The sequence below is a fragment of the Camelina sativa genome, chromosome 8, assembly GCF_030686135.1.
Source record: "Camelina sativa cultivar CO46 ecotype springtype chromosome 8, ASM3068613v1".
Lineage (NCBI taxonomy): Eukaryota > Viridiplantae > Streptophyta > Magnoliopsida > Brassicales > Brassicaceae > Camelina > Camelina sativa.
Window position 1 is genome coordinate 24,589,424 of NC_141887.1, and position 11,696 is coordinate 24,601,119.

The 11,696-nt window shown below is 36.3% G+C and overlaps 3 protein-coding genes across 3 annotated transcripts; 2 read left to right on the forward strand and 1 right to left on the reverse strand.

Moving 5' to 3' along the window:
* The first annotated feature begins 251 nt into the window (after window positions 1-251).
* On the forward strand, window positions 252-3,090 carry LOC104707871 (endoglucanase 17). The gene is made up of 6 exons (XM_087462437.1): window positions 252-742; window positions 1,178-1,678; window positions 1,769-1,930; window positions 2,034-2,145; window positions 2,260-2,423; window positions 2,515-3,090. The coding sequence occupies exons 1-6, from the start codon at window positions 467-469 to the stop codon at window positions 2,845-2,847; spliced, it is 1,548 nt and encodes a 515-aa protein (XP_087318563.1). The 5' UTR covers window positions 252-466; the 3' UTR covers window positions 2,848-3,090.
* A 2,093-nt stretch (window positions 3,091-5,183) lies between these two features.
* LOC104707872 (sucrose synthase 3) lies at window positions 5,184-9,403 on the reverse strand. Its single transcript, XM_010424311.3, has 13 exons — window positions 8,856-9,403; window positions 8,622-8,754; window positions 8,191-8,535; window positions 7,771-8,106; window positions 7,600-7,695; window positions 7,345-7,518; window positions 7,107-7,223; window positions 6,833-6,999; window positions 6,521-6,745; window positions 6,099-6,420; window positions 5,744-5,988; window positions 5,534-5,672; window positions 5,184-5,436 (listed from the first exon to the last, which is right to left on the reverse strand). The coding sequence occupies exons 1-13, from the start codon at window positions 8,951-8,953 to the stop codon at window positions 5,404-5,406; spliced, it is 2,430 nt and encodes an 809-aa protein (XP_010422613.2). The 5' UTR covers window positions 8,954-9,403; the 3' UTR covers window positions 5,184-5,403.
* A 1,184-nt stretch (window positions 9,404-10,587) lies between these two features.
* Window positions 10,588-11,629, forward strand: LOC104707873 (protein SEED AND ROOT HAIR PROTECTIVE PROTEIN-like). The gene is made up of 2 exons (XM_010424312.3): window positions 10,588-10,814; window positions 11,106-11,629. The coding sequence occupies exons 1-2, from the start codon at window positions 10,640-10,642 to the stop codon at window positions 11,426-11,428; spliced, it is 498 nt and encodes a 165-aa protein (XP_010422614.2). The 5' UTR covers window positions 10,588-10,639; the 3' UTR covers window positions 11,429-11,629.
* The last annotated feature ends 67 nt before the right edge of the window (window positions 11,630-11,696 follow it).

Consider the following 11,696-nt stretch of genomic DNA (forward strand, 5'->3'; position numbering starts at 1 on the left):
CATTTACATATAGTTCACAAGCGCCGAATCTTATCCATATGTATTCAGAATATGAAATCTGATACAGAAATTAAATGAATCTTAGTCATATATCATAAGTTAGATTGCGAATGGGTTTCCCTCAATATTTTTGAATATTTTTCAAAAAAACCCTCAATTATTTATTTATTCTGATTTTGGACAAACTATCCAATTATTCATTTTTTTCCGTTCTCTCGGCTACATCTCTGACAAACCAAACCAAAAATCTCAGCTCTCTTTTAACCATATGGGAAACACACAAAAAAGAGTAGTCAAAAACTTTTTAACTTAGCCACAGAGAGAGAGAGGTTAACCTTTATTTCCCTCTATAAAAAGCTGAGCCACACTTCCTCTGTTTCCCACAAAGCAGCTTCTGAAATCTAATTCGTTGGTTGGTTAATAGAAGCAGCTCTCTCTCTCTCTTTCTTTCTCTTTAAAGATCGAAATGGCTCTTCTTCTGTTTTCTTCTTCTTCCAAAGCTTTCAGAGTCACTATTTTCCTCTCTTTCTTCTTCTTTCTCTGCAATGGCTTCTCCTCCTACTCTACTTCTTCCTTTTACGCCACCCATCACCATCGTCACCACTTGGCCAAACACAACTACAAAGACGCTCTCACCAAATCAATCCTGTTCTTTGAAGGCCAAAGGTCTGGGAAACTTCCTCCTAACCAGAGAATGACTTGGAGAAAAGACTCTGGTCTCTCTGATGGCTCTGCTCTTCATGTAAACCACCTCAACTTTTCTCACTCTCTTCTCCTCTTTTTTTTGGAGTTTTTTTTTGTTTTTTTTGTTTTTTTTTTTGTGGAAATATGAAATGGGTTTGGTTGGTTAGCTAGAGATCTCAACAATGTAGGTTAAGTTTTGTATCAATATTCTCAAAAGATTCAACTTTTATTCATGAGTTTACTGCATACGAAAAAAAAACAGAGGATAAAGTTAGGGTTTTTTTTTGTTCTTTCCCCTTTTTCTCAAATCCCTAATTTTTTTCATAAATGGGTTTGCTAAGTTAGTGATAGATCTCAAAGATTCTCAATAATGTAGGTTAAATTATACATCATTATCTTCAAAAGATTCAACTTCGATTAGTTGTTATTTTCCCCTCTGTTTCAAAAATATCTAATTTGTGTTAAAATTGGGGTTTTTGTTTTTGTTGATTAGGTGGACCTGGTTGGAGGATACTATGATGCAGGAGACAATATCAAGTTTGGATTCCCAATGGCATTCACAACCACAATGCTGTCATGGAGTGTAATTGAATTCGGTGGTCTCATGAAATCTGAACTACAAAACGCTAAAACAGCGATTCGTTGGGCTACTGATTACCTCCTCAAAGCCACTTCACATCCTGACACCATTTATGTTCAAGTTGGTGATGCTAACAAAGACCATTCTTGCTGGGAAAGACCAGAAGACATGGATACTGTAAGAAGCGTGTTTAAAGTTGACAAGAACACTCCTGGCTCTGATGTCGCCGCTGAAACCGCAGCAGCTCTAGCAGCAGCCGCTATTGTATTCAGGAAATCTGATCCTTCTTACTCCAAAGTCCTTCTCAAACGAGCCATCAGTGTCTTTGCATTTGCAGACAGATACAGAGGAACTTACAGTGCAGGGTTGAAACCTGACGTTTGTCCATTTTATTGCTCTTACTCTGGTTATCAGGTAATAAAAAATGAGTTTTCTTTTACATACATAATTATCAGATTTTTGGATAAAGATTTGTAATTTTAAATGGATATTTTTTTTTTGTAGGATGAGTTGTTGTGGGGAGCTGCTTGGTTACAGAAAGCTACAAAGAATCTTAAATATTTGAATTACATAAAAACTAATGGACAAATCCTTGGAGCTGCTGAGTATGACAACACTTTTGGTTGGGATAACAAGCATGCTGGTGCTAGAATTCTTCTAACAAAGGTTAAATTTTTATTAAACAAATCAAAATTTTATTTATTATATAAACAAAAACAATTAATTAATTGAATGTGTGATTTTAATTTGTGTGTGTGTGTGTGTGAAGGCATTTTTGGTTCAGAATGTGAAGACACTACATGAGTACAAAGGTCATGCTGATAATTTCATCTGCTCTGTTATTCCTGGAGCTCCTTTCTCTTCTACTCAGTATACCCCAGGTTCTTGCATTCAACTCTTCTTTTCACTTATTTTCATCTCTGCCCCTTTTATTCTCGTTGAACCCATAGAAATATACGAAATTTAACTTTGTTACCCATTTTACTGTTATGTAGGTGGATTATTATTTAAGATGGCAGACGCCAACATGCAATACGTGACGTCAACATCGTTCTTGCTCTTAACCTATGCTAAATACTTAACCTCCGCCAAAACCGTCGTCCATTGCGGTGGCTCCGTCTACACTCCTGGCCGCCTCCGCTCCATCGCCAAGAGACAGGTCCACTTCTAAAAAAAAATCTCTCATGTTGGATGATTTTTAAATATAAACAATTTTTTCATAATTATTTCTTGATTTAATTAATTAATAGGTGGATTATTTACTTGGAGACAACCCATTAAGTATGTCTTACATGGTTGGTTACGGTCCGAAATTCCCACGTCGAATCCACCACCGTGGCTCATCTTTACCTTGCGTTGCAAGCCACCCGGCCAAGATCCAATGCCACCAAGGGTTCGCAATCATGAACTCTCAATCTCCGAACCCTAATTTCCTTGCTGGTGCAGTCGTTGGTGGTCCGGACCAGCATGATCGCTTCCCGGACAAACGGTCTGATTACGAGCAGTCCGAACCGGCTACATACATCAATGCACCACTAGTTGGAGCTCTTTCCTACTTTGCTCATGCTTATGGTCAACTCTAGCTGTAACAGTTGGCGTTAATTTAGTAATCATGAGTGTATTAGTAGTCATCAAGTAAAAATAAAAATGAAGGAAGCTATCTTTATTTTTATTTTTATGTTATTTTAGTATATAAGTATTGGATCGAAAATGGGATCACAAGAGGACATTGGTCTGAGAGATGGGTTTATTTGGTTCGTTATTATATAAACGTCAAGTGTAATCTTATCGTGGTTATTAAAATGTTATCATCCTATTAATTATGATATCCATGTCGTTAATTTTTGTATGTTTATGTGATTTTTTTATTTTTGGGGGACTGGATAGAATCTCCAGCTGTTTAGCGTTAAAATAGAGATGAGATTGGGATTTCTTGATTGGTTCCCACTTTCTCGGAGTGTTGGTAAATAGACAAAACTCAAGAAAATCTTACAACGTTGGTTTATACTACTAGGTAACTAGTAACTTTTAGTTATTTTCTGTTGTGTTGTTTTAATAATCTCTTAATCAAACTTAAAAGAAGTAGGAAAATTCACATAAAACGAAAAGAAAAGAAAAAAAGAATTCATGAAAAAATGAGCAAAAAAAAATTGCTTCAGCTTCTAGTGGATGATTAATTATGAAAGGACAACATGCAATTAGTATATAATTTAACAGCTCAAGTGGAATTTCGAGTTCCGGAATTTATTGGTTTTATTAAACAATTTCCTAAAGACATCGAGATTCTAAAAAAATACTGTAGTTTATATAAACGTGACTAGGAGAATAAAAGTTTTAACTGAAAAAGAAAAAAATAAAATTGTAATACGTCTGACAAAGATTTTAAGTTTCACCACATACCTCATTCTCATAAATGTGTTTATTTGTCTGACGAAAAAATGTCTAGTAACTTTCTGATTGAAACGTTGTTATTGGAGTATATTTGAATTTGTTTTTTTTTATTGGCCAAGAAATTTATATTTTTAAGAACAGAGAGAAAATAAAAAAGAGTGTAAAATAATAAAAAAAGAAAGAGTGATGATTGATGTTTATTAATTGTGGGCAAATAAACCGAACCCGAAGAACCGACCCGAATCCGATCCGAAAATACCCGAATCCGACCCGAACTAACTTTGTCTAAATAATCAATAGGTTTTCGTTTTCAAATAACCACAGGTATCGGGTATTACCCGAACCGAACCCGAGGAACCGAAGATACCTGTTTATACTTGAGAACAATTATACACAATATCACACTATCACATATGATTTAATTTCATAAAACCGTTTGCCTTAATCTCCTTCTTCGAATCTTTGTGAATTGTTTTGCGAAGCATGGTATTACTTAGTTTCATTTGTTTAAGATTTCATGGTATGCTCAGTTTCATTTGTTTAAGATTTAGTTCATTGTTTCTTGTTGAATTTGTTAGATTATACAACTGTTTGTACAATTATATTTCAGGTTTTTCGGGTTTTGTGGGTACATTTCAAGTTTTTGCGGGTACTTTGGATATGTTCGAGTAGGTACTATCCATAACCGAATATATTTTGGATACATTACAAGTTTCTTAAAGTCAATATCCAAATAATCCGAACCCAATAGGAACCGAATCTGAACCCGACCTGAAATTATATAAACACCTGTTCGGATCCTATATTAGTAAATCCGCAAAATCCGAACCCGAATTATCCGAACCTGAACCCGATCCGAATACCTAAATGCCCATACCTAATTAATTGCATGGGAAGAATCATTTTTCACGACACGGGAAGCGAGCAATTGACCAGAGAGAGAGAGAAGAAATGGTGTCCTTTGTGGATTTGGTTCATAGTAAAGTCAATTAAAGCTGCGTATGTCACTCTTCTCTTCTGTCAGTTTTTATCTTATTTCGATTTCGATTTCTATGTTATATTACCCACGCATCAATTGTTTATCTCGATATTTATCTGTAAATGTGAAAAATACATTTTGTAAACTTAGACCCATAATGTCTCGTTTATGCTTTTAGTTTTAGTTATGCATCCAGTTAAATCTCTAACCAGCATTTTTGTACCAAATCCTCTTTTGCTAAAGAGAAGAATGTTGTGAACTTCAACAAGTCTCTCTGTTCATAAAAAAGAAATTCCACGTTTAAAGCTTCACTTTTGTTTCACAAACAATTCTGAATAAACTTTTTTTTTTTTTAATATTTTGTTTCTAGCTTTCATATTTATGAAGTCTAGTCTAGTTTCTTAACTTGTGAAAATCATATATATATATATATATACATTTTACTATTTAAAACATCTTAGAAAATGTTGGAATCGATCTAGTTATTTTACCTTGAAAACGAATTAGATGTGAAATGAAAGCTCCATCGAAGACTTTCTTGGTGTAAGATACAACAAACTTCACGTGACTTTTATTCAGCATGTCAGTCCACACATATATACATGATCACACAACACAAAAAGTACCACGAACACAAACAAGTTCTCCATCCAACAAATCTTCTTTTTCATTCATACACACAACATAGGTTACATACCCGAATTTATTCATCTTTTTTATTCCTTTTTTACACCCCAACAGGCAACAGTTCATCCTACGCGGAACCGGGTCAATCATCGGCGGTTAAAGGAACAGTTTTCACCTGAAACAAAGAGAACAAACCATGAGATCCTAGAGAGCTTAGCTTATATAGAGGGAGCTAGCTAGAATAAAAGAAAGTAGTGTTTGTGAATTGTGACCAAGTCGCGGAATTTGAGAATGTAGAACATTTCAAGGTATCTCCGAGTCTCACGACGCTCCAATTTGGATACGTATTTCCAGAAACCATACACACCAGCTAGTGTCATCAATCTCTCTGAGTATATCTTCCATGTGTACCTAACACAAAACCATATTAAGCACGCTTAACTGAGAAATAACTAAACGTTTTGCTTTTTTGTTTTGGTTACCTCTCGTATATCCTTTGGAGTCCACCGTCTGATACATTTTTCCAATGGTTTGGATCTTCCTTACAACGTTCAAAGAAGTCAGCCATTATGTTACCCGCTTGCTCCGGATAGTATGGATCGATATGGAAACCCGAGAGCCCATGCTCGATGATCTCTGCAGGACCACCATGACAAGTTGCGAAAGTCGGAAGCCCACAAGTCATTGCTTCCACTACCGTAAGCCCAAACGCCTCGTAGAACGCAGGCTATATATATACAAAAACAGGTCCCTTTAATAACGGTTAGCTCTTAAACCAAACCAAACCGAATCGAATAAACGATACAATCAAACTGAAAAAATTGAATGCCAAGTTACCTGAGCAAAAGCACCTCTTGAATCGGCGATGTAGCGGTAAAGCTCACCATTACGAGCTCGGTTAGTCTGAGCCGTTATCCAACGAAACTGTCCATCAAGCTTGTATTTTTTCATAAGGTTATGCATTTTCTCAATCTCTGCGATTTCTTCTCTGTCTTTGGACTTGCTCACATCAATGTTACCAGCTATTACAACCAGGTTAACCAGCTCCCTCAACTTTGCGTTCTTGCAGTACATCTCAACTAAACCGGAGATGTTCTTCACTTTGTCCAGCCTCACCATAGAGAAGAGTATTGGCTTTGATCGATCACTCAATGTACCACTGCAAACACTCAACTCAACACCAAACCGTAAATAATTTGGTTTTCAATTATGAATTTTTAAAACCAAATTTAATAACAGAATGCCAAATAAAAACTTACACATGCTCATCAGTCTGCTCAGGGCTATAGAGCATGTCCTCTATGGAACCATGTAAAGCTGTAAGTCTCTTGGTTTCTTCAGAAAACGGGAAATAGATGGTCATGTCCGCGCCAGGCGAGACAATGTTGAACTTAGGATCAAACACATCAACGCCGTGTACTACTCTGTATAGTCCGGGTAGCGTAAAAGCCCCATGGCTTTCATATTGACCGACCGTGTTCTTCCTGATAAAGGTAATACAATATTAGTATTGCTGATGGAAACCTGAAAACAAAAAACACATCTCGATATAATATTATTAAGTCACTTACGTTCCTGCGATTTCTTGGTAAGTGCTTGTGATGATGAAATCTGCTTTGTTCATTGCGATTAGATCAGCTGTGAATTGACAAGAGAAATGATACTTGCTGTCGAACTCTTTCCAGTAAATGTCTGAATCTGGATACTTGGTTTTCTCCAGAGCATGTGCAATAGTACACTGTTCATACACACGAAAAAAAAGCAAAGATTCCAAATCTGTGATGTTCCTTTCCATAGAGAAAAAAAACATAACAATCATATATCTGAAAAAGTTGAAGCTCTTACCTGTGTAACACCCATTTTATGTGCCATTAACGATGCAACAAGGTTTCCATCACTATAGTTACCGATGATAAAATCTGGTACACCTTGCAATTCACCAACAATCTCACTTGCTGCATCCTTTTAAAAAAAAAAAAATAAAGAAGTATCAGTAACCTTCTTTTTCTTACTGGAGCAAGCAACAAAGTGCCATAGGGTAATAAGAAGTAAACAAAACTCAAGAAAGCTAAGATTTTCAAACCTGAGCATAATTCTCTAGATAAGGCCATACGTCAAATCTAGAAATCCACTTATGAAGGATCCCTTTATCAGACCTAAAAGGAACCCGGAGAATATGAGTATGTTCTGTTCCGCTGACTCTCTCTAACCGCTGGTTACATGTAGTTCCTTTAGCATCCGGTATCAACCTCGTTACCTTGACAAATATAGTCCACAACCACAGTTTAATATCTTGAGATCATTAAACATTAATAATCATAAAAAAATATATACTTACAATAAGAATCCTAGGAGTTATATCCAAACCCTGTCTCTTTATTCTCAACAGCATCTCGGTCTCAAGGGCTCGAACTTGGTCTAGAATATAGACAACCTGAAACATCGAAGAATCTTGAAAGCTAATCGAAATCTGAAAAACAGATTAACAACTAAGGGTTTACGGAAATACCTGTCCACCAGTGTCAGGTAAGCCTAAGACATTGGCTTGACCAAAGTATCCATGTGGAGATAAGATCACAACGTTGAAAACCATCGGTACCATCCCAAGAAACTTCTCCAAGGACGAAGGATCGGGAGCTTGAAGAATATCAGAGAGAAGATGCATCATCTCGAGTACTCGCACTGCTGTATCTCCCCATCCTTTCTCAAAACCCATCCCTTGAAGCGAATATTCGAATTCCAAGAATGGAGTTTCTTCTGGAAGCTTAGAGATATGGTCTTCTGCTTTAGTAAGTTGGCTTTCAAGCCTAGATATGCTTTGAATCCGATCATTCAACATCAATGGCTGCACACACATAAAATAAAAAAGTTCTCATTTTGTTCACCAAATCCAACATTTGATAAGCAACAAAAATAAAACAAGACTTACATGACCCTTGTGCTTATGAACTCTAAGAAAATCAAGGAGAGGCTCCAAGCAATCTTTGTTACGGAACATTACAGAAGACAAGTGACGGTTCAGAAACTGAACTCCATTACCAATAGAAGAAGAACGAGAAGGACGCGGGACGTTTGCGTTGAAGGGCTCGAAATCAAGCTCAAGACGAAAAGGGTCACTAGTAGGTCCATCAACGAGTTCTTCTTTGAAACAAAGATACTCAGAGACTGTTAATTGTTCAACACTTAGCTCGAAGACGTTAACACGAACATATTCCCAAACACCAGGTCTTGGTCTAACGGCTAAGGCAACAAAAGGTGGCACAACTATAGCTTCCTACAACCAAATTAGTAACGAATCATTCTGAAACTAAAATTTTTAGTTTCTTGATGATTTGAATAAGAAGGAGAAGCTTTTGTTACCATTGCTGATTTAAGGATTTCTCCAAAGGGACCATCAGAGAGACTCTTCTTCGTTTCATCGTCTCCGATTACAGATTCGAGTTCGTCGATTAAGTTATGCGGCTGAAGTATCCCTTTTCCCTGATCCACATACCTTCACAAAACAAACACACGATAAACAAATTTAAAACCAAAGGTCGAAACTTTCCCGTAAAATAAAAACAGGGGAATCAGTTCAGGATCTTGACGAAGAACCTGGAGAGAAGAGCGACGAGTTCGTTGCGATGAGCGGAGAGCGTGTCTTGCACGCGATCCCTAGTGCTTAGAACCCTAGTGAGCTTAGGGTTTGCCATGAATATTCAGATATCCCAAAAAACCCCAAATTCCAAAAGAATCGAGAAAAAGTTTTGATTTTTCCGCTTTGTTTGATCAAATCGAATCACCAAAGATAGCTATTGAAAAGTACAAAAATCACTGATTCATTGATAAAGAGGATTAAAAAGCAGAATGATTCTGGAATTTTAGAGGACAAAGAGACAAAGAGACGTGTTTGATCTTCTCTGTTTCTTGATACTGTTGTTGTTTTTTTCTGCTACGAGGAGTGACGTGTTAGGGTTAAAAGCAGAGTACACATGTGACTGTGTTATATAGAGTGTATGTATTTTTATAGTTCGAGGGGGAATAGTAAAGCAGTGGAAAGCTCCGGCGACGTCTGAGTGTTGCTCTGCTTTGAGAGCGGTTTTATCGAGGAACTAGACAACTGCTGCTCTGTTTTCTCGCCACGTATATTTCTTTTGGAATTTAATATAAAATAAATGAAAGTAACCGTTCAAATAATTATTTTAAATTAATTTCTAAAATTTTATTGTATCCAAAGAAATATTAGAAAAAAGGAAATCAAAATGTGATTGGGGCTGAGGAATGTTAAAATAGGCTATATTGGCCCAACACATCGAAAGCCCACAGTTTTTCAAGCTTGGTCCAATTAGTCTTATTGGTGATGTGTGTCGTTAATGAAAAGAGATGGTCTGAACTGAACTGAAGTAACCAGGAGTTGAACCACTTAAGTTACAATAGAGAAACAAAGTAACTAATGTAGCAAAATGGTTTAGAATGCACATGAGGTAAGAGGTTGGAAGGTTGGATGACTTTCTTGTAAACATTTTGGCAATCTTTTGCGCTCACTGAATTTTTTTGCTGCGTGCATGTAAGTTATAACTCTTTATTTATAGAAGCTGATAAACCAAGGAAAGAAACCAACAAAAATCAGGTTACAAACAATATAGTATATCATTAACGTCAAGTACTTAGAAGCATGTAAGCAGGGGTCGCCTCAACTTAATATGCTGCATAAAGTAAAAAAGTAAAAAAAAAAAAAAAAGGTTTTTGGCCCACTATTAAAAACAAAGTTGAAAAAAAGTTTGCAAGAAGGAAGTTTTGGGAGTCAAACTCGTAATGCTATGAGAGTAATACATGGACTTAAGTCCTTAACCATTCTACGACAATAGCTTTTTGTAAAAATTGAAATGATGCCCTTATATTCTTTTATAGAGATTTGATACCTAAAACCATTCACCTGTTTTAGCCTAGGGTTGGGACTGCATGTAAGTCATAATTTATTTAGACTTGGATTCAAAAATTTAGAAACGGAAAGCATTAGCATCTTATATCACATTTCGGGATATTTTTTGTCTATCCACAATATGCAATGGAACTTGAAACCGTCCGTCTTCAGAATTGGTAATCCACACACAGTATAATGCGACTCACGTCGGGACAATAACACTATTGTATGCCGTGCATACACGTTCTTATTACAAGAAGTTTTCTTTTTTGGTTTTAATGTTTTTATTATTACAAATTTGCTCGCTTTCTTATTGATACGAATAAATTAATGTACACTAAACCAATACTTTAATTAGAAACTAACCTTCTTTGTCAACGCAATTAACCTATAAAACCCATGGAATCAGTTTTCAAAAAATTTCACTTGCTTAAAGAACATATAAGCAAAGCAAGCAAAAAAAAGAGAGGAGGAAATGGCTTTCTCACGCATCTCATTTGCTGCTTCTCTCGTAGTCTTCTCATCTCTAATCATATCCTCAGTTGCTTATTACGGCAATGAAGCCGATCCAGAGACCGGAAAATTGATTCCGATCGCTGTTGAAGGGGTCATCATGTGCAGGTCAGGTGACAAAAGTTACCCAATCCAAGGTACGTAATATAACTTCTTTATAATTACCAACACGAATTGGTCTTATGGTACGAGAACATTAGAGTATATACAGGAAGGTCGTATGGTTGCGTATTCAAATTATCACGTTTGCAAGTAATGATATTATCTCTTTACATTATAGCTACAGTTTTTAAAACCCATGATACGTATAGCGGTTTTTGCGTTAATCAACACATATTTTTTAAAAAGCTCTAGTACTTTTGCTTCTTTCTCGTTATTACGTACGAAAAGATTATCATTTAATTATGACATTGTTTATTTTACGACAGGTGCAACGGCAAGAATTGCATGTGTTAAGACTGATGCATACGGGAAAGAGATAGTTCCAATATCGATAATGAGCAGCAAAACCGATGCCAAAGGTTACTTCTTCGCCACGATATTCCCTTCGCAGCTTCGTGCAGGAAGGACCGTGACCAGATGCAAAGCTTACCTTTACCAATCTCCAATCGCTGACTGCGATTTCCCGACCGATGTGAACAAAGGTGTTAGGGGACAGTCGTTGAGCAAGTACCGTGTTCTTGAAGACAAGAGCTTCAAGCTTTACTGGGCTGGTCCTTTCTTCTACACCTCTGAACCTACTTATTACTAATTATGATCATTTGATTGAACATGAAATTTTAACGTGTTCTTGCGATGGGAGAATCTTTTCGTTTTGTTTGATTTCGTCGTAAAACGTAACGTTCGTCTGAAAATGAGCCAAGAGTTTGTTTTAATTCTCTGTTTTTATTTCATGTCCTATGACTGTTTCATGTATCTTATGTTTTATAATTGGATTCGTTTTATATAATCATCTAACTGCTTATTTTGACTTGCATAATTGTGATCAAACTTGCGTTAAATTTCATGGCTATAAAATA

Excerpts from the sequence above, each read along its gene's own strand:
- LOC104707871 (XM_087462437.1), top strand. The coding sequence starts at position 467 with ATGGCTCTTCTTCTGTTTTCTTCTTCTTCCAAAGCTTTCAGAGTCACT. Across the intron at positions 743-1,177 it reads CTGATGGCTCTGCTCTTCAT|GTGGACCTGGTTGGAGGATA; the intron begins GTAAACCACCTC and ends TTTGTTGATTAG. Across the intron at positions 2,146-2,259 it reads TTCTACTCAGTATACCCCAG|GTGGATTATTATTTAAGATG; the intron begins GTTCTTGCATTC and ends ACTGTTATGTAG.
- LOC104707872 (XM_010424311.3), bottom strand. The coding sequence starts at position 8,953 with ATGGCAAACCCTAAGCTCACTAGGGTTCTAAGCACTAGGGATCGCGTG. Across the intron at positions 8,107-8,190 it reads TTCATAAGCACAAGGGTCAT|CCATTGATGTTGAATGATCG; the intron begins GTAAGTCTTGTT and ends ATGTGTGTGCAG. Across the intron at positions 6,421-6,520 it reads GAGCAGACTGATGAGCATGT|TGGTACATTGAGTGATCGAT; the intron begins GTAAGTTTTTAT and ends GAGTGTTTGCAG.
- LOC104707873 (XM_010424312.3), top strand. The coding sequence starts at position 10,640 with ATGGCTTTCTCACGCATCTCATTTGCTGCTTCTCTCGTAGTCTTCTCA. Across the intron at positions 10,815-11,105 it reads CAAAAGTTACCCAATCCAAG|GTGCAACGGCAAGAATTGCA; the intron begins GTACGTAATATA and ends ATTTTACGACAG.